This window comes from Lontra canadensis, unplaced genomic scaffold (assembly GCF_010015895.1).
Source record: "Lontra canadensis isolate GAN:19392208 unplaced genomic scaffold, GSC_riverotter_1.0 scaffold171, whole genome shotgun sequence".
Lineage (NCBI taxonomy): Eukaryota > Metazoa > Chordata > Mammalia > Carnivora > Mustelidae > Lontra > Lontra canadensis.
The window spans coordinates 45,670-71,523 of NW_022631165.1; the positions used below are offsets into that span (position 1 = coordinate 45,670).

At 64.0% G+C, this 25,854-nt stretch overlaps 3 protein-coding genes across 8 annotated transcripts; 1 reads left to right on the top strand and 2 right to left on the bottom strand.

Annotated features, from left to right (window-relative positions):
* Positions 1-1,118: 1,118 nt before the first annotated feature.
* Positions 1,119-4,964, bottom strand: POLR3K (RNA polymerase III subunit K). The gene is made up of 3 exons (XM_032846120.1): positions 4,810-4,964; positions 2,876-2,963; positions 1,119-1,674 (listed from the first exon to the last, which is right to left on the bottom strand). The coding sequence occupies exons 1-3, from the start codon at positions 4,918-4,920 to the stop codon at positions 1,547-1,549; spliced, it is 327 nt and encodes a 108-aa protein (XP_032702011.1). The 5' UTR covers positions 4,921-4,964; the 3' UTR covers positions 1,119-1,546.
* Positions 4,965-5,211: 247 nt separating this feature from the next.
* On the top strand, positions 5,212-7,920 carry SNRNP25 (small nuclear ribonucleoprotein U11/U12 subunit 25). The gene is made up of 5 exons (XM_032845895.1): positions 5,212-5,364; positions 6,282-6,372; positions 6,611-6,716; positions 7,219-7,293; positions 7,730-7,920. Exons 1-5 carry the CDS (start codon positions 5,323-5,325, stop codon positions 7,785-7,787), a joined length of 372 nt encoding a protein of 123 aa, XP_032701786.1. The 5' UTR covers positions 5,212-5,322; the 3' UTR covers positions 7,788-7,920.
* A 610-nt stretch (positions 7,921-8,530) lies between these two features.
* On the bottom strand, positions 8,531-22,405 carry RHBDF1 (rhomboid 5 homolog 1). Of its 6 annotated transcripts, none has more exons than XM_032845890.1 (18): positions 17,556-18,404; positions 15,377-15,516; positions 15,177-15,307; positions 14,079-14,292; positions 13,450-13,659; positions 13,229-13,351; positions 13,000-13,157; positions 12,269-12,526; positions 12,025-12,136; positions 11,832-11,906; positions 11,581-11,742; positions 10,734-10,834; positions 10,540-10,603; positions 10,060-10,154; positions 9,849-9,924; positions 9,642-9,775; positions 9,390-9,543; positions 8,531-9,177 (listed from the first exon to the last, which is right to left on the bottom strand). In XM_032845890.1, exons 1-18 carry the CDS (start codon positions 17,641-17,643, stop codon positions 8,758-8,760), a joined length of 2,715 nt encoding a protein of 904 aa, XP_032701781.1. In that variant the 5' UTR covers positions 17,644-18,404; the 3' UTR covers positions 8,531-8,757. The 6 variants fall into 6 exon arrangements, with proteins under 6 accessions (XP_032701781.1, XP_032701782.1, XP_032701784.1 ...); XM_032845891.1 differs by having other exon boundaries at positions 9,675-9,775; positions 17,556-18,402; XM_032845893.1 differs by lacking the exon at positions 17,556-18,404 and adding an exon at positions 22,369-22,405 and having other exon boundaries at positions 15,177-15,516.
* Between the last annotated feature and the right edge of the window lie 3,449 nt (positions 22,406-25,854).

A 25,854-nucleotide genomic window follows, 5' to 3' on the forward strand; every position in this document is an offset into this window, starting at 1 on the left:
GGGCAACGCCCCTATCGTCACATTCCATCCGCATAACCGGAATGCGCTGTTCTGTGCGGGGAATGACCTGCTACAGACCACGGGCTCACGACCTGGGCTACGTGTCACGGCAAAAAGAAAGCCATCAGGTTGGGGCGCCGGGTGGCTCAGTCGTGAAGCAGCCTCAGGCCATGACCTCTGGGTCGTGAGTTCAAGCCCTCCGCGGGGCTCCACCGTGGAGCCTGCCAGAAACAAAACGAAGCCAAAAGAACCCAGCGCCACGTCAGACTTCAGGGTTAACCATTTCTGGACAAGATATGAGTCTCAAAAACATACACACCCGTATCAGGGGTATGAATTCACAGCCCGCAACTTCCCAAACGAGACTTCACTGGGAAGAAATTTGGGAACGTCATGAAGTCCGAGGTCCTGAGCAAGAAACCAGCCCGGCTGCAAAATCCTTCCCGTCCCCCTCCAGGCTGGGACGTCCCTTTTCTTTTGCAGGAGAAAAGATGAAGGAAAAAAGCCGAAATGCCTTCTATCTCACCAGTTTACTGCAATCCTAGGAAACCCGAAAAGACATGATGACCTGAAATCCAGGTCATCAGCGATTCTCGACCAGGAGAGCCCGAAGGGTGGCAGGAGTTTGAGGTCGACATCTCAAAGCACCGAAAACGCTGAACGTGGTCTCTACGGCAGCAGCACGAGTGCGAGGACCAGGCGCCGGGCTCAGAGCCCAACGCCACAGATCACGTTAAGGAAATGGCAGAGGCTGGACACGTCGAGAAGGCCAAGCCGGGGAAAACGGAGACGCTGGAAAACAGCCGCCGGGCAAGAGCGCCCCCGGCGGGAGAAGCAGAGTGACCGTCCTAAGCACCCAGGGGACTCCCTGCCCTCGTCACCTGTGAGACCTCCGCCCGGCCGTGCCATGGAGCAAGGACCACCTGCCGGTGGACACGGGTGACGGGCCGCAGTGTGGACCGGGCACCCAGGGCGAGGCGACCGGCCTGCAGGTCTCTGAGGACCACCAGGCAGACTGCCCACCCCTCCAGTGTGCCCTGGGCTACTACAGCAAATTAGGTTATGATTAATGACAATAAAACACACTTCTTGGCAAAAAAAATGAAACACTGAAAAGGCAGCATTAGGCTTTCCATTTTAATTAAACGTTCACAACAGATGGTGATAAAATAAGTTAACAGCTAGATACTCAGGGACATCGATGTACCATCAACAGAATTTTACTTCGCAACTGTGCCGACAGGGCACACGTCTGAGAAGGGTGATGGGGAGAGGACGTCTGTCGGCTCCGACACGTGCACGCCGGAAGAGCACGCTTCCCTGCGGACACCCGGCTCCACACACGCGACCCCCGGGCACGGTGAGCTCATCTGCAGACCGACCGCCAGGCGGGCCGCGTCTGCGGGCCCCCCGGCCAGCTCCCCTCGAAGGGTCAGCTTCCCGCCACCCCCACAAAGATGCCTCCGGACAAAGTCCGCACTCCTGGAGGGGAGTGCACCCTGGGGAGCGAGGTCCGCGACAGTGGCGCGGCCGGGCCAGCCGGGCCCTAGTCCCTCCAGCGATGTCCACACTGAGCACTGCAGCACTTGTAGAAGGTGGTCATGGGCTCGTCGGCCGAGCGCGTCTGCAGCTGCATGAAATAGGCTCGAGGATGCTCGCATTTAGGACACGGCTCTGGAAACAGGAAGAACGAGTGAGCCACATCATTCAAAACAAAAACAAACTGCCCACGGCCAGACATACCTGCTAGAAGGACGTGTCACGGAAAGGCAGCAAGACCCTGCCCCGGCCCGGGCACCTGGCATCCCTTGCCTGGGCACCCTTGTGCCATGACTTCAGGCGACCGCTAGTGGCACCGGTCCCACTATGCTCCCGCAGTGAGGGAACGGAGACCTGCGACCGGGAAGACACGCCAGCTCCCTCCCTGGCCCCCTTCTCCTCCTCCCATCTGCTGAAGACGGGCTGTGAACGCCACAAGGAAGGGGACAGTGGCTACCTGTGCATCACGGGTACCCTCCTGCGAGGCTTCCAACAGCCTTTCCATCGCATGGGCCCTCGCGCCTCCCAGAGGAGCCCCCGCCGGCGGTGAACCCACACACCCTCCAGGACAGGGACCCATCCTGGCAGCAGCCCTCGGGCTGTTCTCGGGGCCATCGCGCCCTCCGCCCCTCCGCCCCGCACCTCTGCCAAGTGCCTCGAGGCAAAGTGACTTCACCCTGAGAAACTGACCCAACTCCATCACACTCTCAAACACCATTTCAAACATTAGGTACGTGAGTCTTTTTTTTTTTTTTTTTTTTTTTTTTTTAGCAAATTCTGCCGATGCCGATTTTACTGCATCAGATGTAGACGCTCTTCTACAGGGAAAAGGCGACAGGGAACAGGAGCTGCTCTTGGTCCACCCAGTCCAGGACTGTCTGGGCTCCCCTCTTTCCCTCGCTGGTCGTGTCTCCCCCTCCGCACACCAACAAGACTCGGGATAAACAGCTGAATGCTCTCTGGCATTAACGTGTAAAAATCCACACCAGAACAAGGGACCCCGTGTGTTTCCTCGGGCTCTGACTTCCCTTACTCCTGTCACTGCCACTCCCACCACGGCCAGCCCTCCGAGCGCAGGGGGTGCCCACCGCTGTCTCCCACACCCAGCGCACACGGAACAGCCCCAGAAAGGGCCGGGGAGGCCACCGAGGTCCTAAAACGTGGGGAGGTCACTTTGAGACCCCGGCCCAGGGCCGTCCAACTCTGGGTGGGGTTGGGCCAATATCGTCGGTCTAACAAGTGCTCAGGAAACTTTCTCGTTAGTCGCTCCCCCATCCTTGGCGTCCCTGACACAGACCCAGGACGGCAACCCCGTGCCTCACCGCTCTCGACTCACCTGCGGTGGAGTCCACGTTCTCCCAGGCCGCTGCCCCACCGAGCACGTCGTCCACCTCTTTTAGCTTCGGGTACTTCCGATTTGTCACCTAACGAAAAGCAGGTCCTCAGGCTCCACGCAATGGAGGAGGACAGACCTGGGCCCCCAAACCATTCCCGTCCTCAAGGGTCTCCCAGACCTGCTTCCTTCAACAGAGACTGGAGGGACACTAAAGCAGTCCCACATTTCTCCTCTCACAGCACAGAACTCAGCGCTGGCATTTAAAGAATCCAGGTCCGGTGCCACCCCAAAGAGGATAATTCAGCAGTGTGGAGCTATTCTTAGAAAACATATGGGGGGGTGCCTGGGGGCTCAGTCAGTAAGTGTCCACTCAGGTCAGGATCCCAGGGGCCTGGGATGGAGGCACTAGGCTCCCTGCTCCCCAAGGAGCCTGCTTCTCCCTCCCTCTGCCCCTTCTCCCCACATCTATACTCGCCCTCTCTCTCTCTCTCTCTCTCTCTTTAAAACCTTTTTAAAACAGGAACAAAGAAAGAAAATGCATTGTAAGCCCTAAGGAGTGACTGTGGAAGCAGCTGGAACAGCAGCAGCGGTCCTGTTCTCAGGCTACTACTGACCGCCAGGGCCCGCTAGAACAGGATCCCGTGATCCCCAGGGGCAGGGCACAGGTTAGGAGCGAGGAAAGACTGTACCCCTCGGCCCCCTCCCTGCACCTGGCGATGACTGGCAGGAACATCCCACTCCGCCCCTACCCGCGTCTGCCTCCCGGCGGGCCTGCGCTCAGGACCGCGCAGGCCGGCTTTACCGCGTTAAGGCACCTGCCACCCCTCCGCAGTCCTTCCCCTCGCTCTGAGGCACGCGTCTCTCCTTCTCTGATAAAGTAAGATGACAGCTCCATGCGGAACCCAGCTGGGCTGCCCGCCCTCGTAGAGGGATCCCTGCGTGGCCGCTCGGATAGGCGTCTGAGGACTTTGTTTCGGCGCAGTGACCACACGGGGGTGAGAGCATCGCTCCGAGCACTGGAGGAACGCACCAGGGCGGCAGGGAAAGCCGGTAGGTGGGACCCTCCCCTCCTCGGCACGGCCCGCGGAGCGCAGCCCCAGGCCTTGCCCAGCAGACGACACCTGGCCTGCTCCCCGGGTTCGCCAAGTGCCCCCGGAACGTCAGGGCTCCCTGGGCGTCCACTCCCCCCGCAGCCGGCGACCGCGGCAGCCCGGCGCAGCCCCGCGCACACGGGGGACAAGTTTCCCACTCGCGCAGCGCCGAAGTGCGCTCACGATGGAGACAGACCCGCAACGAGGCACGACACCGCGCGCGTCGTTCCCGTCCCGCGCACGCGCTACTTCGAGGTTCGGCATCGACCCCAAGCGGCACCGAAACGGAGAAAAAGCCCCCGCCCTCCAACGCCTTAGGCCGCCGGACTCAGGAAGTAGGAGTCCCACAGGAACACAGGGAAGACGCTGAAACGCTTTAAACGGAGCAACCATTTGAAACAGGACCCCCGAGGGGCACGGCGCCCCCGGAAAAGCAGACCGAGCAGAAAGCACGTGCAAAGGCCCGGCCGCAGCTGCGTGAGCGACGGGGGCTCCTCGCAGGACGCCTCGTGTCTGGGGACAGCGCGTGCATGAGGCCGGGCATGGGCGCGCACCGTCGTGGGGCCGGGCTGGGAAGGGGGAATGTTTCGGGGCGGGGCCGGGCGCGCGCGCGGGGGCCGGGAGCCCGGGGGAAGGGGGAGGCACGGGCCGCGAGATCGAAGGGGAGCCCAGGGGCGCGGTCAGGAGCGCAGCGCGGGAGAGACGGCCGGGGACCCGGGGGGGTGGCACTGAGGCTTGGCGGCCGGATCTCGGGCGCACGCGATGGGACGCGCGGCAGGACCCGCAGCCGGCTGGAGGCGGCCGCGAGCGCGAGGACGGGCGAAGGCGGACGCCGGGCCGCACCTTGCGGGTGATGTTGTGCACGTAGGGGCAGGTGTTGCAGGCGAAACGGTGGCAGCGCTGCCCCTCCTCCACGATCAGCCCGTTCCCGCAGCCGGGGCAGAAGAGCAGCATGGCGGCCCCCAGCGCCCCGCAGGCTCCCGGCAGACCCCGCGCCCGCCGCCGCCGCCGCCGGGCCCGTCCCGAGTGCCCATTGGTCTGGACATCCGCCCCGCCCCCCAGGCCGGCCAATGGCTGGGCCGACTTCGGGCCCCGGCACGCCCAGCGGCTGGCCCTCCTCGAGCTCCCCATTGGTCCCCGCGGCAGCCCCGCCCCCTCGCGGTCGCCCGGGCCGGAACCCGGGCGCGCCGCGGCGGTGCGGTTGGAGCGCGCGCGCGGAGAGGCGCCCTGGAGCCGTCCGGGGCAGGGGCGGAGGTGGAGGCGGCCGGGCGGCCCGAGGCGCCAGAGGACGAGGAGGACGAGGAGGAGGCGCTGCCGCACTCCGAGGCGGTGGACGTGTTCCAGGAGGGTCTCGCCATGGTCGTGCAGGACCCGCTGCTCTGCGACCTGCCGATCCAGGTGCGCGCGGGCGGCGGCGGCCGGGGTCGGGCCCTCTCCCCGCCGGCCGCGCACGGCCCTGGGGCGGCCCGGACGGCAGACCGCGGCCCGCAACCCTGGAGGAGGCGCCTCTGGGCCCAAGCGGGGGCCTTCGCGGGGGCCGGGCCTGGACGGCGGGGGCGCGCGGCATGGAGAGAGGCGCACGGAAACGCGCGTCCGCGCAGGACCCTCTAACACGCGGGTTGGAACGCAGAGGTCGTCTGTGGCGAACGGGACGCCCCCTTGATGGGGAGACAGGACCGGGACCGGTGTTTGTTTATCCGCCTTCAGTTTGGTTCCACACGGTCCCGCCTTTCCGTCTTGGCTGTCGGCTCCTCCTGGAGTCGTAGACTGAACTTGTCGGGTTTTATTTTTCTTTTTAAAGATTTTAGTTGTTTGAGAGAGAGAGCTTGAGAGGGAAGGAGGTCAGAGGGAGAAGCAGACTCCCCCTGGAGCTGGGAGCCGGACAGGGGACTCAATCCTGGTACTCCGGGATCATGACCTGAGCCCAAGGCAGATGCTTAACCGACTGAGCCACCCAGGTGCCCAACTTGTCGGTTTTTTAAGGTTGTATTGGCATATTTATTGTGACTGCTTTGGGCGGGGGTGGGGAGGCTGGTGAATTTTGCACACTTGCCTCAACTCCGTGTTGTCCTGGGCCCTGGACTCACAGTGTCCGTACTCCTGCCCAGCCCAGAACCCAGATCTGACCCTGGTCCTCCCTGCTCTCTGTACTCTTCCTGAGCTGTCATGCGCTTTGGACATTAAATACAAAATGTGGGTGGAGCTGTGAGACACAGACGCAAGAAATCTGTTTCTTGTCCTTTTTGGACACTCTCAACTTGTTTTCTCTTGTTGTTGTTCAACAAGCCGGGCTCCCACCCTTGGTCTTTCTGTAGGTTACTTTGGAAGAAGTCAATTCGCAAATAGCACTAGAATACGGCCAAGCAATGACAGTCCGAGTGTGCAAGATGGACGGAGAAATCATGCGTAAGTGTTCACCTTCTCCTTTGGGACCGTGCAGCCCCAGCTTTCCCACAGGCGGGGTGCTGACATGGCTGACACGGCTCGGGGAAACTCAGGGGCATGTGCAGGGGTATTGGGCCAGGCACAAGCCCACTCCACCTGGACTTGAGTCTCCGTCCAGAACAGTCTGAACAGAGCTGCTGGGTTCCTTTCCTGCCGTCCGAGGATTCCCACCGTGCCTGTTCTCCCACCTGTGTTGCAGCTGTGGTTGTGGTCCAGAACGCTACCGTCCTGGACCTGAAGAAGGCCATTCAGAGATACGTGCAGCTCAGGCAAGAGCGTGAGGGGGGCATCCAGCACATCAGCTGGTAAGTGGGGCTGTGGGAAGCGCTGGTGCCGTGAGGTCTTGGTGAGCCTTTGGTGGCCGGTGCCTGGGACTCTTGCCTCAGCTGCTCTGGCGTCTATAGCATGCCACCTGGGCAGCCACTGGGATTCCTAGACGGGAGCACCTCGAGGCATTTCTAGTGTAAGCAGTCTCCCGGGTTGGAGGTGGGGCAGCTGTCAGCGGTCCTGCCCATCGTCCCTTGGGTGCTCTCTCAGGCCTGCTGGGCCAGAGGTTGCGTGCGGTCTGGGTCTCGGTACTGCAGCCTGTTTCGTGAGTAAGGTCAGGCCCACCACAGCCCCTGGAGCAGTGCCTCCTGAGAGTTCCCTCAGGCCCGGCGCGTGCGTGGTACAGCAAGAGCCAAGACGAGGCCGCCTGCCCTGGGTCCCCCCAAGCTGAGCGTCTTGAGCCCATCTCACACGCAGCCCCTGTGTCCCAGCTGCCCCGTCACCCGGCCCGCGGTGCGCCTGAACCCCTGAACCTTGCAGGTCCTACGTGTGGAGGACCTACTACCTGATCTCTGCAGGAGAGAAGCTCACAGACGACAGGAAGAAGCTCCGAGAGTAAGTGTGGGCCACGCTCTGAGCTGCAGGGAGGCATCTGGTCTCTCGCTCGCCAGCTCCCCAAGCCCCACCAGAGGGCTCGGGCCTCTTCCCAGGAACGAGGAGTCGTGATTAAATCAGTTCCTGGGGAACTCGCGAGACCCCGAGAGTGCCTGGCTGGACTGAGAGCCTCCTGCAAGGGGGTTCCTGGGGGCCCTTCCCCCTGGAATGGGAGGCAGAGGGGCAGTGGGACCAGCACTCACCAGTGGCAGTGAAGGGCCTCCCAGGGCCAGGGGGAGGCAGTGTGTGTGCAGGCGAGAGGATGGTCACTGCCACTTCCTCACCTCCCTGGACACAGCTCTTCCTGCCGGTTCCTTCTTAGTCCCTCACAGATCTCAGGTGAGGACTCAGACACAGCTTCTGCCGATCACACACTGTAGTCCTCTTTCTTTTCCAGTTACGGTATCCGGAATCGAGATGAGGTGTCCTTCATCAAAAAGCTGAGGCAAAAATGAACGTCCGGACATGGACAGCTCTGTGCCGGTGGCTGGTACCGGCTGGAACGCAGCCAGGCCCTGGGCCCAAACAGCCAAGTCAGGCGGCACGTGGGCCTGGCCCTGCGTACAAAATAAATCTACTTGCTCCTCAGTTTGAAAAGTAAGAGAGCCACAGTCTGGGAGCAGGCGGCCGTGCTGCTGCCCATTCACAGAGGGGAGGCAAGGGCAGAAAACGGTGCGGGGGAGCCCTGAGGTCTCCATCGCTTGCTCTGAGCCCTGCGGCCACACCATCCCCCGGCCACAAGACCAGTAATTCTACCGTGATTTCTACTGCAAGGGGACATGAAGTCGATGGCTGGCTTTGTGCGCTTACGGGGCAACAGGGGCCTTGCAGCCAATAGTATGTGGTTGAGGTCTCCGGCCTTAGCTCCCAGGGTTCGCCTGGAGGAGCACCCTTCACCCTGTGGCTCCTAGAAAGGGAGGCAGCCTCTGGCTGGAGAGGGAGGGCTGGGGTCAGGTACTTCTCGGGGTGGGGGAGGGCACAATAGCACAACCATGGGTTCTTCTCTCGTTGTCAGCTGCCAGTCACCCTAAAGATGGGGACAAGGTCCAGCCAGCCACCTGGTAGACTTCACTGGGAGGTGTGTCTGACACTTTGTTCCCCATTCTGCAGAGCCATAAGCGGGAGGGGAGGGTGGGGAAGAGGCCTGAAGGACCCCCCTCCACAGCCCTAGCCAGAGACCACAAAGAGGAGGCAGCGCTGGTAAGTTAGTGGCAGCTAAAACGCTCCCGGTGCATTTATTGGCCACACGAGGTGGTCGTCAAAAAACTCGTTAGAAGGTAATCGTGGGAACTAGTGTAGTAAATGCCCTGGAGGACGAGACGTCCACCGCGGTGAGCAAGGCACAAGAGGTCAGTGCAGGGCACCGGCCGGCCGCACGCAGGGCACGCAGGCCAAGGTCGGGCCCAGGAGGCCCGGGGCGGCCCCTCAGTGGAGCTGCGCGTCCAGCTCGTACTTCTCGCAGAACTTGTCGGTGAAGGGGATGCAGGTGAGGAACTCGCACCACTCGCAGCGCACGGGGTAGAAGTAGAAGAGCACCACCAGGCCGGCCAGGAGGCCCAGGAAGACCGCCTGGAAGACGACGATCTGACAGCGCTTACGGTACAGGTCGAACTTGCCGAAGCTGATGTAGGGCAGGAAGGCGAAGGACAGGAAGAGGCCGCTGATGAAGCCCGAGATGTGCGCAAAGTTGTCGATCCAGGGCAGCAGCCCGAAGGTAAACAGGAAGAGGACCACCGCCGACAGCTTGAAGAAGGCTCGCCAGGGCCGTGCCAGGACCTGCCAGCTCTGGAAGAGCTCCACGAACAGGCAGGCCAGGATGCCAAACTGGGAGCCAGCTGGGCCCACCTGGCGACAGTGTGGGTGTCCGTGAGCTGGTGAGGCCCAGCAGACCCACCCCGGACCCAGAGCCCTGTCTCCCTGTCCTGCCTCCCGCAGCCCATGTCAAAACTGAGGAGCCAAAAGGAGATGCCCCCAGGCTGGACTGTCTGGGGACCCACGCTCCATGCTGGACATGGAGCCAGTCTGGGATGGGTCCCCACTCTGGGGGGCAGCCTAACCTCTGCCCGGTATGGCAGGAAGATGGCGCTGGCCAGGTTACCGGTGACCCCACTCAGCAGGTAGATGATGGCTATGCGGTGCCAGCCGGCCAGCTTCTCCAGGTCCCGCAGGACGGTCATCTGGAAGCAGACGGACACCAGGCAGTGCAGGATCCTGCAGGGAGGGCGGGGTATGGCAGGGTCTCAGCGGGGAGACCACCCCTCCATCATCTGGCCAGCCACACCTAGGGTCCCTGGGGGCACCCACCCCACCTGGCACAGCTCAGCCCACATGGTATCACTTGCCCAGCGTGCAAGAAGAGGGAGAGCCACAGGCGGTAGAACTGGTCAGGCACCTCGGGGTTGAGGAAGGGCAGGAGCCCACACACGTCATCCATGCAGTGCACCTGTGCAGAGTGGCCTGTCAGCACCCACTGTGGCCGGGGCAACAGGAGAGGGACACTCGCCCTAGAGGCCTACCTGCGAGCACAGTGTGGCCTCCTCATGGAAGTAGCCCCTCATGAAGTCACAGTACTCCCGGGAAGTGATCTCACACCTGCAAGTTCAGGCCAGGGCTGAGAAGACTTGGAGGGGGGCAGCTGGGGCCGTTTCAGAACCTGGGGAGGGGGAGGGGCCCCAGGGCAACCTCCCACCCCACCCCCCGGTTGGCCACACACAGGAGCACACCTACCTGCCCTTGGTTCCGATGCAGCACGGCCGGCCCGTGAGGACACAGTCCATGTGCGGGTGGTTGGTGTGGTTCCCGGCACTGTTTTTGGTGCAGATCTGGGTCACAAATGCGGGTGAGCTGGGTTAGGGCCTCCCCCAACCCTGGGCCCCACACTGTGCTTGGGGACTGGGGCAAGGATGCACAGGTCCTAGGGTAGGAAACGGGCCTCCCGCCACACCCTGAGATGCAGACAAGCCATCCTTCAGGTCAGAACAAGGTCACCTGCCTCCCAAGTGTCCCCCTGGTCCTTTTGTTCTGGCTACCTGCTCAGAGGAGCAGGTGCTGGTAGGCAGACAGGCTGGGCAAAGGCCAGGGGCACAGGATCTGAACATACAGGGTGGTCCCTGGACGGGATCTCTCTGGTCTCGCTGAGCGATGAGGTGTGGACTCCTCTCTCACCTGATGGGGGTGACTCCCAAACAGCCCTTCACTCCAGCTCACCGGCCACTTGGTGATGTCATCCGGCCACTCGTGGGGGTCCTCCGAGGAAGGCTCATCACACACCCTGCATGAACCAGTATGTGGTCACACCCTTTATCTCCTTGGCACCCACACCTGTCCAGCTTCGCAATGAGGGGGGCTATGCCCTCTCCCCCCATACCCCACAGAGCTTGGACAAAGGCAACAAGACTGACCTGGGGTCCTGGTGGCAGACAGAGCCAAACTGCCTCTTGTGGCCGGCAAGGTCTGGGGCACTGGGGTGGAGGGGCCACTTAACCCACACTGCCAGCGTGGACTGTGGGAGGACACGGTCGACCCCGGTCAGAGCCCACCCCTCGATCAGTGCAGCCAACAGGAGACAGGAATGAAAACCAAAGCCACGGAGAGTCTCACGTTAGCCCAAAGCCACGGAGACTCTCACGTTAGCCCAAAGCCACGGAGACTTTCACGTCAGCCCACAGCCCGTGTTACTGAAATGATGCTCCAGAAACGTGTATGCATGTGGGGGCACTGTTGAAAGGAGCTCAACAGCAGAATTCCTAACAGCTTCAAAGTTGAAACAACCCAAATGAGGAACTGGTACAAACTGTAGCACCTCCGCCTACGAGGTGATAAAAGCCCGGATGGGGCACTGGGTGGTACCCCTCCCACTCCTCATTCAGCTCCGGGTTGTGAGCTCCAGCCCGTGGCCAGGTCTGCGCTCAGCAGGGAGTCTGCTCTCCCCCGCCCTGTGTTGCCCTCACCAGCTTGTGCTCTCTCTAAATAAATCTTTTCTTAAATAATATTTTTTAACTTGAATCTTTTGGGGGGGGGGGGTCTCTTTTAATTGCTTAGTGGAAAGAGTTAAGGCAGCGCCACTTGTGTCAACATAAAACACGTGCACAAGAACAGGACCCGCATGCGCACAGAGAGCGCGCCCCAGTCACAGACCGGCTGCAGCTGCTGTCTGGGATGCGCAAGCAGGAGGCAGGGCTCGAAGGGAGCGGAGGGCCCTCGCTGGGAAGCCCCAGAGCAACCACAAACCGGGGTGGGCGCACCCACCGAGCACTCCTCCTCCGACGTCTGCACGCAGCCCGACCGGTCGTTGCGCACGCAGCAGGCCGAGTGCTTCTCCCGCTCCCGCGCCGCGCGGATGAAACTGTGCACCTGCGGGTCCTGGCGCATGCAGGGCGAGAACTTGGCGCCCAGGTGAATGAGCGCCTCCTGCGGGCGAGTGAGATGGGCAGTGGTGGACCCGGCCCCCGCCGGTCCAGGATCCCCACCCTCTGACGCCCACGAGGCCCTGCCCTCACCGAGCTGGGCCCGATCCAGAAGTTCTCCTGCTGCACGTACTTGACGTTCTCATAGACCCCACGGTTCCGCAGCACCTGGAAGGGGGAGAGCTCACAGAGGCCGCCGGGGCACTCTCCTCCCCGACTGCGGCAGAGGGAGTGCGGGCCCAGATTGCAGACGCCTGGTCCCGGCTGGGAAGGGCGCCGCGCTCACCGAGTCCACGGTCTCGTGCTGTGAGAAGCCCACGGGCGCGATGCCGTAGATGCACACGGCCAGGATGGTGACGAGCGAATGCACGAAGGTGAGCCAGTAGGTGAAGAACGGCCTGCGCGGCGGGGCGGGGCGAAGCGTCAGGGGGGTGGGGGCGCGCCCCCGACCCCGGCTTTGCCTGCTTGAAGCTGCGCCCCACCCCACCTACCCCTCCACCCGCGCCCCCACGCCCCCGCACCCCGCGCACCTGTGGTCGTCCATGTCCTCGATCTGCCGCTTGACGTAGCTGTCAATCCGCTTGCGGTAGGTGCGGTTGGTGAGCCGGCCCACCATGCCCAGCCCGTACGGCCGCTTCTCCCGGGCAAAGAACTTGCGCACGGGCATGGCAATGCGCTGGCCCCGACGCTGGCCCGCCGCGCTCACCACCTCCTGCCGCAGCCGCACTTTCGGCTGCGGGGCCACTGCAACCCCCTCCTTCTGCTTCCGCCAGCCTCGTTCCAGGGGCCTGGGGGGAAGGGGCGCTGTCACCTCCCGCCTTAGATGCCCGGCCTGGGGTGATCCCTCCCGGCAGGACCAGGATGACCTTCCCCCCCTCTCTCGTTCCCATCTAGCAGGGATGGCGCAGTGCGGTCAACCAGTGTCCTTACCCCAGAAAGCTTCAGAGCCCTTCCAGAGATGGAGAGATGGAATTCAACCTATGACCTGACCTACCAACCTATCTAAGGCTCCCCTCGATCTACAAGCCTTAAGCACAACACCCGCCTCCTCCCTGCTGGGTTCTGTCCAGCCTAGGGCCCCCAGGGCCATTGCTGTCAGGCAGGTGGGCCGCTGAGTCCTGGAGAGTGCCCCACCCTGGGTCCCACAGCCACAGCCCAGGAGACTACTCCTTGCCTCAGGCCTCCAGGGCACGAGCGTCCCACGGCCCAGCTGCTCCTGACCCCCCACAGTACGGCCGCCCCCCAGCCTGGCAGCACTCACAGCATCAGGTGACTGCGCTCGAGCTCACTGCGGTCCAGGGCCCCACCCGTGAGGTCGGCCTGCTCCGTGGCCTTCTCCCAGTCCTTGAGTGCGGCCTCCGAAGGGGACTCGAACACCTCGTCCGGGTACGTGGACAGCTCCTCATGGAGGACTCCTTCCTGAGCAAACAGGGGCGATCAGGGCAGGACACGCAGACGGCGGGGTCGCAGGGATGTCCGTGTGTTCTTACCCGGGCAAAGAAGGACGTGTCCAGCTCGTCGGGGAAGTCCGCCGTGTCCTCCTCCAGGAAACTGGCGGGAGTAAAGCTTCGGCGCTGCACCCGGCGTAACGTGCCGTCCCTAAGAGAGCGGCCCTGCCGGCAAGGAGGGGAACATGCAGCGTGCGGGCTGCCAGACCCCCGCTCCACACCCCGGCCCCCGCCCCGCTCCACACCCCGGCCCCCGCACCCACCTTCACCAGGGCCGCGGCTGCCCGGAAGCTCATCTTGGCCACGGATTCGCGCTTACGTCGCCGCGGGAGCCGGCTAAAGCCTGAGCGGGAGCTGGAGAAGGAGCAGAGGGAAGCGGCACCCGGCGTGACAGGTGTGTGCGGGGTACTCAGGCCGTCGGCCGTGTCATCCGCCACGCGGAAGGCCCGGCCCCGGGCCAGGGGGTCTATGATCTGGCAGACGGAAGGAGACGTAAGAGTCAAGGCCAGGGTCATCGCTACGGGGCTCCTTCCCCACCCCAGACCCCGCTGTGGAGAACACAGCTGCCGCCCCTCCTGGTGGGTCAGTGGGTCCCTGGATGGCTGTGCAAGAACCCAAGAGGGTCCCCATCCTCACCTAGAGTGCCTGTGCCCTGCTGTTCATCCCAAGATGGTCTCACACCCAGAGACGGGCCCCAAGGCACTATCCCAGGACCCCGTCCCCTAGCCTGGTTCCCGGTTCCCAGAGGGTATCCGAGGGGCCCTGCTGGCACCGTCTGAGCACCCTCCCCTGCCAGGAGCTCTGAGGGATCCCCTCGGTTGCAGTGGGCACACAGCCCCAGCCCCAGGAGCTACACAAGAGGCTGCCTGGAGGCGGCAGTGGACGGGCGTACCTTCTGCATGCCCAGCTGACACGGGCCCACATACAGCGGAGGGGGCGTCTCTGTGCTGGTCAGAGACACGTTGTCCTGGCTGGGCAGGTCGAGCTCCCGCATGACCTGGGGCTTCAGCTTTCCGTAGCGCTGGCTGCAGTGACGGATGCTCTTCCGCTGCCACTTCTGGGTGCTTTCACTGTCCTTGCTCACCCCAAACCAGTCCGCGGTGCCCCTGCCACAGGAGGCTCTCAGCATGGGGAAGCCTCAGGGGCCCTCCTCGCAGATGCCAGCCCCGACCCCAGCCTCCCATCGCACTGGAGCAGTCCAGGTGGGCTGGGCCTCACTGAGAGGGCAGTGGGTTCCAGCCCCGGCCACCCCCTGAATAATCAGCCAGCTCCAGGATCCTGCCAGAACCGCAGATGGCAGGCCTCGCCCCACGGGTATGCTACACAGATCCTCAACCCGTCACAGAGAAGGACGTTCAGGGACAGACACCGAGTCCACAGGCGGCACGCAGAGCTCAGCCTAGAGCCAGGGAGCTTGGCCCCGGGCAGCAGTGTGACCTCAGACGCCCGAGAACTCAGGCAGTGGGCACTGCAAGCCCAAGCAAGCCGTCCATCCCTCCAGGCCATGCAAGGAAAACCACTGCCAGCACGGGCTGTTGAGGAACCCCAGGGAACACCAACAGCGCCGGCAGCCCCAAGAGATGGCAAGCCATGCACACGCCACCTGACGTCCGCACACTCACACCCGGCCCCAGGTACCTGAGCAGGGACCGAGAAAGAGACCGGCGCTGTGGGAGAGCCCTGCGGGCAGCAGGGGGACCCAAGAGGGGCAGAGTGTGGACATGCCCGAAGCGCACCTGTCGGCTATCCGGGGACCACAGCATGGGGACAGGAGAGACAGAGAAGGAGAAAGCAAGTGCTGGAGGGGAGAGCAGCTGGTCCTCAGAGCTACGAAGGAGGACAGGGTGACCCAGGGAACGAGATCAAGGAGAAAGCCAAGACAGGAGGAACCCTGGCTCTGTTCCCAGCCCCCGTGCCCGCAGGGGATGCATGTGCCGAGCCCCGGCCCCCCAGCACGCCCACCAGCGGAGCCGCCGCACCAGGAGACTACCTGCGGATGGTCTGTGTGATGGACGTCTGGCGCTGCAGGACGGGCCGCCGGGGCTCACGGTGGGGCGAGGGGACACGGGCGGTCTCGGCGGGCATACTCACGCTCCGCAGGAAAGCTTGGCGTCTCAGGGGCTGGGCAGCGGCGTCGCAGTGAGGAGGCTGGACAGGGCACCCCCCCAGCCCTTGCCGGCCGGGGCCTACCTGGAAGAAGCCAGGCTCCTCCGCCGCTGGGGGTGCCGCCGCCGGGATGTCCAGCCTCAGCCAGGGCGGCTTCTTGCGCTGCAGGCTGCTGGTGCTGTCCCTGCGGGCCTCGCTCATGGCGCCGGAGGGGCACGACGGGCCTGGGGGGGAAGGGGGCATTCAGGAATGGTGCCCACAGACCTCCCAGCGTTCGCCGCACACGGGGATGGTCCTGGAGCCCTTCTCTGAGCTCCACGCCCCCTTCAGTCATCCCAAGAGACATCGCAGGGCACGAACGAGGTCCTCAGACAACACGAATCCGTTCGTTGTCGAGAGACATTCGTGACAAATATTTGAGCGTCCACTAAGAGTCACTCCCGGGAGCTTAGGGACACACGAATGGAGAAACAAGGAAACAAGAGAGGACAAAATCCCAGCCTTCCTGGCACGCACCGTCCAAACATAACCCCTAAGTAAGCACGGGGCGCCTGGGTGCCTCAGTCGGTTAGGCGTCCTCCGACTCTGGCTTCCTGCTGGGGTAGTGACTTCAGGGTCGTGTGCCCAGCGTGGACCCTGCTTCTCCCTCTCCCTCTGCTCTGCCCCGCACATGCACACACTCGCTCTCTCTCAAGTGAATGAATAAAATCTTAGAAACAATAACCTAGAAGTCAGTCAACACGCTATGTTAAAACGTGAGACACATGGCAGGGAAAACAGCACGTTACGGTTCCCAGGCCACAGACATCCTCCTGAAAAGGTGACGTCCAGCAAAGATGCGAGGTGGTGACAAGGGACCAAGGCTGCTCCTCCCACGGGAAACAGCCAGGGCAGAGGTGTGAGCGAGTGTGAGCACACAGGCAGGCTGAGGGTCCCACACCAGTCTGCATCTCAACCCTGTCGGACCCAGACCTCGCCCTAGAAGCCCCGTGCCATCTGCTGCAAGGACAGGAGACCTTGTGCACCCACCGCAGGGGGCGTGACCCCTCCAGCTCACCGAGGAGTGGCCACAGGGCTTCCCCTGGGTCTGGGAGGTCCTGCCTGCAGGGGACCTTCCACTTCCTTGAGCCACCTGGGCGGGGGTGACTACCGGGACCACCAGGGGGCGCCACGCACACAGGGACGGCCCCCAGCCACGCCCAGCACCTCCCTGAGCACCGGAGACCGGGGTGGAAAGCCCAGGGTCTGACTCTGTCCATGGGATGGAGAGCCAACGACCACAGGGCCACGTCCCCTCCCCTTACAGGAGGTCCCGTTCAGGGCAGCTCTCCCAAAGAAGGACAGCAAGGTGTCTGGACACGGGATCCAAAGCACAGTGTGGGGCACAGACAGCAGGGGAGTGGAGACCCCAAAACTCCTCTGCCACATCCAAGAGCTTGGGAGCCAGACCAACTCTGACACTCAGGTTGGGGGAGGCGCCTGTGACTCGCGCTCAGGTCAGGATCTCAGGGTCCTGGGAGGGAGCCAGGTGGAGGCAGGCCCCGCACTCAGCAGGGAGGCCGCACGTCCCTCCGCCCCTTCCCTCCCCCCACAGCCACGGCCACCGCCACCACCCCGCGCACATGGTCTCGCTCACATAAATAAAATCTCAAAAAAAAAAAAAAAATTCAGGTTTGAGACCCCACCCGCGAATGCCTCTAGAAACAGCCTCCCTTCGCCTGCTGGAGGAGAGGTACGGAAAACCCCACCCCCGCTTTACACACAGCCCAGCAGTCTCAGAGAACAGGGGCCTGCCTTCCCCGAGGTCGAGGCGGCACGCTGGGGGGGCGCTTTCCCAGAGACAGGCCCGGGGGGGCCGCCCACAGCTTCCGCTACACTTACACAGAACAGGGAAGCCAGGGGTCCGCTCAGAGCAACTCACAGCTCTCCCGACCCGAGAGAGTGGAACCCCAACACAGACCAGGCGGGCACGGGTCACCAAGAACAGCCCCTCCGGCCAGCGCTCAGCTCCTCCTGGCCCCAGACCGGCCACCAGGAGGCCCCAGGCCAGACTCCAGGGGGGCTGGCCTCCCCAGGAGCCTCCAAACATTCCCAGCACCTCCCAGGGTATGGACTGGTTCTCGACTTAGGAGTCCAAGAAACCCCGCCAGCTGACCGCTCCCAGCACCCCACACATCCAGGACCCTCCCAGCTCTGCTGCCCCCGCAGCCTCTCCCCACAGCCAGCTCCCCACCTCCGGCTCAAGGCTCTCGCCATGCCTCACCCCTGCACACAGCCTGGGTCAGAAGACTGGCCCCACCCCTGGCAGATGCTCCCAGCCCCGGATTCCCGGGCACAGCCCAGGGCACCATCCACGTGTAGGCTGCCCTGTTCCTGCTGGGCCCTCGGTGTCCAAGGCAGGCCTGGTCCGAGCCGCTGCTTGGGAAACACTGGGCCCGTCCTCAGGATCTGGAGTGATGAAGAGTTCCCAAAAAAGACCCTTCAACTGGGTCTGGGAGGAGGGGCAGACCCCAGGACGAGGTCGGGGCAGGGACAGCACAAGCCAAGAATTGGGAAAAGGGTGGTGAGGTACACGGGGACACTCCCCACCCCGGCTAACCTGGGCCTCCAGGAAGCCCCAGGAACACAAGGGCCATTGAGCTCACAATGGAGGCACCCGGTCCCTGTGCCCGTCTGCCCACATCTCACGGTGGCCCTCACCTCCACCCAAGTCCTTCCTGTTCTAGGGGCAGTGGGAGGTGCTCTATAACCCACAGGGGCCCCCATGCTGCGGGCTCCTGGTCTGCCCCACCCCTGTGTGCACAGTTCCCCATCTGGGCCTCAAGTGGGTGGGATTCACAAGGGGGGTGCCCCAGAGTGGGCCCCAGCGCGGGGGCAGGCCTAGAGGACAAAGAGTGCCCACCCAGAGGAGACAGTAGCCCAGTGTCCAGGCCTCCCCCAGGCGCACAGTGGGCTCTTGTTCCCAGCCAACCCCTCCGGGGGGATCCCAACAGCATCTCTGCTCCACTGACCCCCCTCAGGGCAGGAAGAAACCGCAGCCCGGGGAGGGCCTGACGGCCCAGGGTCACACAGCATCTGAGTCAGGCTGGCAACAGTCAAGGCTGCCCACCCAAGGCCCAGCCCCACCAGGAGACCCCGCACTGGGCGTGGAGACGTCAAGTAGAAAGTGCACACAGTGGCTTAGTAAATGCTACGAGTGGGGCCTGAGCCCAGCCAGGGGCACAAAACAGGGGCAGACATGACACCCAGGCACTCCGGGCAGCACAGGACAAGCGTGGGGCTCACGATGGATGAGGACCCGAGACCAGGCTGGGGGACGAGGGGGACCCACCAGGTCAGAGGACCACGAGGGCTGCTTTCAATGGACAGCCTCAGGGCAGAGGGCTGGGTGGGGAACAGGGGCAGGTCCTACTGAAGCCCTGGGGATGAGAGGCCGGTGCAGGGGTTGGGTGGGGGCGGGGGGAAGGGGAGCCGGGAAGCCAGGGGAGAGCCTGGCCTGAGACACTGGGCACACCTGATCATCTTCACCACATGCAACCCTCCGTAAGCCTCCACTTCTTCCTCTGAAAAGGAGGGACCACAGCAGCGCCAGGCACACAGCTGGACCCAACAGCCAGGCTGGTTCCTGCCTGCCGGCTCCGGGGAACTCCCTGAGGGCAGCCAAAGGGGGGGCAAGCGGGGGGAGTGCACTGGCCCAAGAGCATGTAGGACCGGAGCAGAAGCCATGGGAGGATCCTGGAGATGGGAGCCTGCAGAGATGCCCAGTGTGGGAGGCCGTGACCAAGAGGCAGGAGGACACGGCGGCGGGGGGTGGGGGGGGGTGGCCCAGCTCAGCTTAGACAGTGGCCAGAGCCACCATGAAACGGGTGGGCAGCCGGAGGCTGGGTGGGCAGCGGGGACCGCCCAGCCCCAGGACAGGACCTGCCACACCCTGGCCCCGCCCTGCCCAGGGGACCGCCCACCGCCAAGGTCAGCAGGAGCAATGGGCCCCACCCCAGGACACCCGCCCAGACCCGTCCTGCCTCACCTAAGTGAGATCCCAGGAGGGGCCAAATCCTCCAGCCTCCACACCACAGCCCTGACCTCTGACCCTCACACTTCGGTTCCACCCCATCGAACAGATGCCCAACCCCAGAAATCCCCCACTAGCGGGGATCACTCACTGTGTGACACCCCAGAATACAGGCCTTCCCCACCCCCTGCTACTGTGCAGCAAAGCACATCACCCACCTCTCTCTCTGCCTCTTTGTCTTACGTATAAATGGCATAAATGCTGAAATTGGTCACGGTCGGGTCCTCAGTCGTCCTCAACCCTCCCAGACTTCACCGCTTGTCCGTGAAGGAAACGAGGTCCGACAGCAGCAGGGCAGGCCCAAGACCTCGCTGATGGCCCCGCAGTACCCCTCTGCCCATCCCCAATGAGACCCATCAATCCCACCTTCCCTCGTCACCTATCATGGGACAGACATCACCCCAAACAGGTATGCAGAAGGCCAGTAACAGAACCGGAGGACCCCACCTCAGGTGGTCCCCCGAAGGCACAGGAATTCCTAGAGATAATTACACTCGGGGACCTCCCCAGGGATGGTGGTACAGAGGGAGCACAAGTCCCAGGGAGGGGTACCGTCCAAACCCGGGGGTCACCAACAGCCAGAACCAAAGCCCCTGACCCCAGTGGCTGCGACAGTACCCGACAGGGCAAGCGCACCCCAAGGCTCAGAGAGGCTGCGGGACCACCCCGCGTCCATCAGCAAGGGGGAGGAGTCTAGCTATGGCCAATTCTGGCTCCAACAGCCTGCGGCCTCACTGGGGCTCCGGGGCTAGGGGAACCCTCCCTCAAGCTGCACAGGGACCAGTCTGCCTGGGTCAAGGGCAGGTGAGCAGCCGGGCCCCAGGTCAGCGCCCCCAGAAGTTCCCCCAAGGACCTGACACCCTCGGGCTTAGCGACCTCCTCCCAGGACGGGCCAGCTCCTGGAGAGCACTCGAGAGGTCCCGGGAGGGGACGGAAGCCAAGTCCTGGAGTCTGTTGTAAGAGCGGAAACGGCTTGTCATCAGCAGCCTGGCACACTGGCCTGAAGCCTGGCTCCAACAGAGCCTGCTGACCTAACACAGCCCCTGGGAAGGGTCCTCTGGAGCCACCTTCCAGATAAGAACACAGAGGCCCTGAGAGGCCAGTCACCACCTGGTGACTCCAAGGGGGCTCGAAGCATTGGACAGTGTCTGCCCAGGAGCTGGGGTCCAAGGGACCTGTGTGCCCGCCTAGCTGGTGCTGGCCACAGCCCCCCAGGGGTGGGCGTATCCTATCTGGGCCCCCAACTCCACCCTATCCCGACCCAGAGCCTCTCAGTTCAGGGAGGAGGGGGTCATCCTCCAACACACCCAACACACCCAACCCAGAAAACAGGCAGAAGCCAGGGAACACGATCCTCGGGCAGAAAGTGGATCCTGTCACAGACACCAAAGTCGGGGATCGGAGCCGGAAGGGGAGCACCTCACATCCAGGGAAAAGAGCAACAGGGTGTGCCCAGAGCCGGGGCTGGGAGCTGAGAAGACCCTGAGGGAGGCGCTGGAAGGCAGAGGACACCTGAGTGAGCACCTCTGAGCCAAGGCCCCCTGAGAACCGGAGTTCCCGAGGACAGCCACTGGGCTGGGACGCTAACCAGCGCAAGGAACGCGGTCCCAGCCATCCTCCAGCTCAGCCGCCCTCAGTCAGCCCGTCCGCGCCATGGGACACAGATCGGCTGCTTGGAAGGTTTGGGATGGGGCCTGGGGCCCGGAATGTGGGGCCACTGACTCCTGTGCCCACCTACTACCTCTGCCTGGTTCTCATGGAAAAGAGCCCAGCTGGCCCAGAACAGCCCCCCCCCCCCCCGGTGGCAGGGGGTGCAGCCCAGGGGGCTCCCAGGGGGAACCTCGTGGACCCCAGACAGCTGCTGGGTTCCTCTCCTTCCTCCTGATTTCTGGGGGCTCTCTAGGGGGCTGGGGCTGGCTTCAGCGGGGTGGGGAGAACCCAGCATCTAGCTGGGCCAAACCTGAAAAGCCAGTTTCATCCTCGAATCTTCTTCAGGAAGTCCCAAGGTGGGGGGGCGGGAGGGGGTTCCCAGTCCAAGGCTAGGGCCTCCAGATCCAGGCCCCGCCCACCCAGACGGACACAGGGACACACAGCCCAAGCTGCACAGAACGCACCCCCGTCAGGAGCCAGCTGGGCCAGGGGCAGGCCGGGCTGCGAGACCCCCTGCCCAGGCCCCATCCAACCACGAACAGGCCCCCAGCAGGCCTAGGCCCTCCCCCAGCGCCGGGAGCACCTGGGTCGGTCTCGCCTGCCAATAGAAGGCCTGTTTCCAGGCACGCCCCCACGCCCCCCACCTCCGCTCCTCCTGGCCACTAAGCACAAGGTAGGGGGGTGTCCTGGGAGCAGCTCCCAGGTCCCTGCAGTTCCGGGACTTACAGAGTGGGGAGACAGAGGCTGCGGAGCGGGACGGAGGGCCGGCCCCCGCCGCTAGCTTCCCTGCTCCGGCTACTGGTGGTGACAGTATCCCACCCCGGAGACGACGGCTGCGACAGGGACGATCCGAGGAGTCCCACCCCCGGAGCCGGAGTTTCGGCTCGGAGCACCACCCACCGGCGGCGGCCGCGGCGGAACACGTCCGGGAAGGGGGGGGCGCAGCGCGGAGGGGCCCAGGGACGGCCCCGGGCCGCGAGCCCTGCCGCTCGCGGGACCCTCAGCTGTTGGGCGGCGGCTGGAGCCGAGCTGTCCGGCCCGGTCAGGCCGCGCGGACGTGCTAATCCGGCCCTGGGCTATTTTTGCGGCGCGCCGGGCGAGGAATCCCGGGCCGGGCCGCCTCCGCGGGTGGCTCGGGAAAGTCCGGGGAGGAAAGTCCGGACGCTCCGCGTCGGGACCCGCCCGACCCCGGGCCCGGACCCAGGCCTGGACCCCGCACCCGGCCCGACTCCGGCCGCTGTCCGCGCCCCCGACCGCGGCGGACGGAGCACGGGCCCCGCGCGCAGCGGACGCGGGTCCGGGACCCGCCCGGCCCGCGGAGCCCTGCGCCCCGCTCCCGCGCGCGCTCACTCACCGCCGCCGCCGGCCCCGGGTCGCGGGGGTCCTCGGGGGTTCTGAGGGCTCCGGGGAGGGGCTGCTGCTGCTGCCGCCGCCGCCGCCGCCGCCGCCCGGGAGGGCGCCCGCGCCGAGTCCCCGCCCGCGCGCCCGTCCGGCCCGCCCGCCCGGGAATGCCATGGAGCGAGGGGCGTGCGCGCCGGGGGCGGGCCCGGCCGGAGGGGGCGGCCGCGCTTACTCAGGGCTCAGGAATGCGCGCGGCCCGCCCGGCCCGAGTCACCTCCTCCGGGAAGGCCGCTGGGCTCTGCTCTCCGCTTCGTCTGCCCGCGGGGATAGCTGCGGCGGGGGGAGGTCTCGGGCGCCTTGGCCGCGGAGAGAGGACCTACTGGTCCCGCGGGAGTCCCGGGCTCCTTGGCCTCTCCCGGACTCCAGGGTGAGACCAGACCTCATTCTGCCCTGACTTGTGCTTCAGAAAGGGGGAGGAGGCGGTGCGGGACAGTGTCCCTGCATCTCCTGCAAACCGAACTGCTGACCTCCTCCAAAGGCCACACTAAATCACATCCCCTACATTCAGCCAGCCTCATGGGAACACGCACACTCACACACACAGCCCCCATGCTCTAAACCCTCACACCAACTCACATATCCACACACACACGACTTCATAGCCCCTTCCATCCAGTTACACACATGCACACAACCACCACTGTACACTCCCATTCGTGTGTTTACACCCTGGTGCACACCAACACTCACAGCAAAGGCAGGATCAGGGCAGTGGGCCCCTCCCCAGACCCCCGTGCCCCCCAGCAGGTGCTCCCAGGCCAGGCTGGGCCTACAGCGTTCTGTCTTCCACAGCCCCCTTCTCTGAAGGGAGCAGGACCTCCGTCCACTCTGGATGGTTCCCTCTTTTAGAGCCCCCCACCGCCCCGGCCCCCCACCATGGGCTCACCCCTGCACTCTCGGAGCTGGACACAAGATGACCCATCTGTTTGAGGCTGAGGTCCTGGTTGAACTTCCCAGCATCCCTCCCTCTTGGCATCACCAGAGTGTGGGGGGCTGAACCACCCAGAGGAAGACCAGGGGAGCGGGGAGGGGACTGGCAATAGCAGGGCACAGGCAGGGCTGACCACCCAGACTTCCTCACGGTGGCCTCGCTTATGGCCCCGCAGAAAACAGAACTGGGACCATAGATCCCCTAAGGACACTTTCACTGATTCCCAGAGCACCTTGGGGCCCGTGGGGCCCAGCACCTCAAACCTCACAGTACCTACAAACATGCCCCTTGCTGCTCTGGGACCAGGCGGCACTGGACTTCTCTGAGCAGAGCTTGCAGCCACTGTCCACGAGTCATGCCAGGCCTGACTGTGCACGATACTGGGCTCTGGACCCACAGAAAACAACGCTGATGGCTTGAGGTGGCCACCAACTTCCTGGCTGGCCCTGGAACCTGGGCGAGGGACAGGCACCCTGCTCATATCGTCCCTCACACCAGGGACCAAAGCGGTGCCTGCCCATACTGGGTCCTCTATGAACACGGGCACATCAACACAATTCTTAGGGGGAGACAAGAAAAGTTTTGGAGGAGCTCCAGGAGGACTCCTTCACTGGGGCGTGGGGAGGGCAACTGCGGGTGGACTGGGGACACCAGGCAAGAGGGAGGCCGCCCAGCCCTGATGCTCACAGCCTACACGCGCCACTCCTCCCATGCCAGGCTCTCAGCCAGACAGGACCGTCTCTCCATACCAGGCATTCTCAGGCGTTCTCGACCCCTGCCAGGGAGAGGCAGGCCCCACCCACCGGGATGCCCAGACAGAGGCTGGCGGTGGTGTCATCTCTGGAGTCCTGGGCCTGGGCTCATATCCAAGGCACTGGGCACCCGGTGCTGGCAGGTCCCCTCCGGCAGTGGCCGCAGCAGGGTGCCACCCAGACCCACTCCATGACCCAGAGACTCACTCCCCACTGCCAGGAGCATCAGCCCTGGCTGGCTTCCCGCTAAAACCCCCCTCCAAGGAGTCACCTTCAGTCGACAAGAGATGCCTTAACAGAAGGCAGGCTCCCTCCCCAGGAAGGGTGGTCTGTGCCTTCAGTGACAGGAAAACAGCCTCCCCTGTGTGCAATCAAGTCACCTCCCAAGGGTCCTCTTGGTCCCTGAATTCAAGTAGGATTCCCAGCAGCCTCTGTGACAAACCCTTGCCCCTCCCGGGTGTTCCTCCTAAGGCACAGCTCGGAATACCCTGGCAGGCAAAGCCAGGAAGCCCCAGGTTATCAGCCCACCCCAGCATCCTGAACGAGGACCTCAGAACCAAAGGACCGTGCGGGCAGGGGCCTCGACCCATGAGTGCTCAGGCCTAGCCTGGTCCACAAGGACACACGTATTCGTACACATAAGCCCTCCCTCCAGTCGGCCCCACTGCCCTCTGCTGTGGCAGAGCCCCTGCACGGAAAGCTAGCTGCCAGTGCCTCTCCTTCATCTTCCTCCCAGCCCTAGAGAAATGGAAATCCGCTGCAACCACCTAGCCTGTGGACAGCAAGGGGTGGATGGCTATCTGGGCCACCCCCATGGCGGTGGACTTCACCGTAGGACCTGAGGGGTTAAGATCCCAAGCAAGGCGAGTGGCCATCAGCTATCCTGGAAGCTTCAGCTCAGCGGGCCATCCTGGGCTTTGGGCAATGGGGTGGGCCCAGCACCAGCCCCTGGCTATTTGGGGAGGAGATGAACTCGGGCCAGGCCAGCCAGGGGTCTGAAGTCACCGACTATTTCCGAGGCAGCGGCCCCTCCCCGTGTCTCAGTGCACAGCAAGTGGTCCCCTAAGTACCTGGGCCCAAGGCTCAGCAGCACAGGCTGCACAGCCCATAAAAGGAGAGGGCCGTCCCCACACACCTCCTTTGGCTGCCCTCTCCACCCATGGAGGCTCTGACCCCCACGGAGCCCCTGCTGCAGGGCCCTCTGCCTTTGGACATGCAGCCCCCTGGGCTCAGACCCAACTCTCCCGTCCACCGTGTCAGCGTCCCTGTTAGAGAAAAGGACACAGAGCCAGTGTACCGGTGCCCTGGGACAGTGCTGGTGCCAAACTGTGGACTCTCAAGGCTTCGGTCACTGGTGGCCCTGGCACAGCAGGGCCCAGGGCAGCCCGCCCTGGCACTGCTCCCTTTCAAAGCAGGAAGGGTGTCCTCACCTCTGTCTCACATTGACATCCTCCAACACACCTCTCCAGGCCAGCAGCAGGACACACTGAGGACCCAGGAGGCCCTAGGCCCCTCTTCCCGCCAGGACCCCCTCCTCTTACCCCTGGCCAGTCACAGCCACACAGGGAATGCTCGGCCCACCACTTCCAGCCCTCGGTGAAGCCTCAGACCACGAGCCAGGAAATGGGGGCGGGGCAGAGTAGGGCCCACCCTGCAGAGGTTTCGCAAGCCCCCGCACTCTGGCTGGGACATCTGGACTCTGCGTCCCCTCCTAGGCGCCGGGTCTGTGCTCTGAGGCACTCGTTCCTCGTTCTCA

Coding starts and splice junctions, on each gene's coding strand:
- SNRNP25 (XM_032845895.1), top strand. CDS start 5,323: ATGGTCGTGCAGGACCCGCTGCTCTGCGACCTGCCGATCCAG. Junction 5,365..6,281: donor TCTGCGACCTGCCGATCCAG/GTGCGCGCGGGC, acceptor GTCTTTCTGTAG/GTTACTTTGGAAGAAGTCAA. Junction 6,717..7,218: donor GGCATCCAGCACATCAGCTG/GTAAGTGGGGCT, acceptor TGAACCTTGCAG/GTCCTACGTGTGGAGGACCT.
- RHBDF1 (XM_032845888.1), bottom strand. CDS start 17,643: ATGGTGCCCTGGGCTGTGCCCGGGAATCCGGGGCTGGGAGCATCTGCC. Junction 10,155..10,539: donor ATGACATCACCAAGTGGCCG/GTGAGCTGGAGT, acceptor TTTGTGACCCAG/ATCTGCACCAAAAACAGTGC. Junction 9,925..10,059: donor TGCATCGGAACCAAGGGCAG/GTAGGTGTGCTC, acceptor CTGAACTTGCAG/GTGTGAGATCACTTCCCGGG.
- POLR3K (XM_032846120.1), bottom strand. CDS start 4,920: ATGCTGCTCTTCTGCCCCGGCTGCGGGAACGGGCTGATCGTGGAGGAG. Junction 2,964..4,809: donor TGCACAACATCACCCGCAAG/GTGCGGCCCGGC, acceptor GCTTTTCGTTAG/GTGACAAATCGGAAGTACCC. Junction 1,675..2,875: donor GAACGTGGACTCCACCGCAG/GTGAGTCGAGAG, acceptor TCCTGTTTCCAG/AGCCGTGTCCTAAATGCGAG.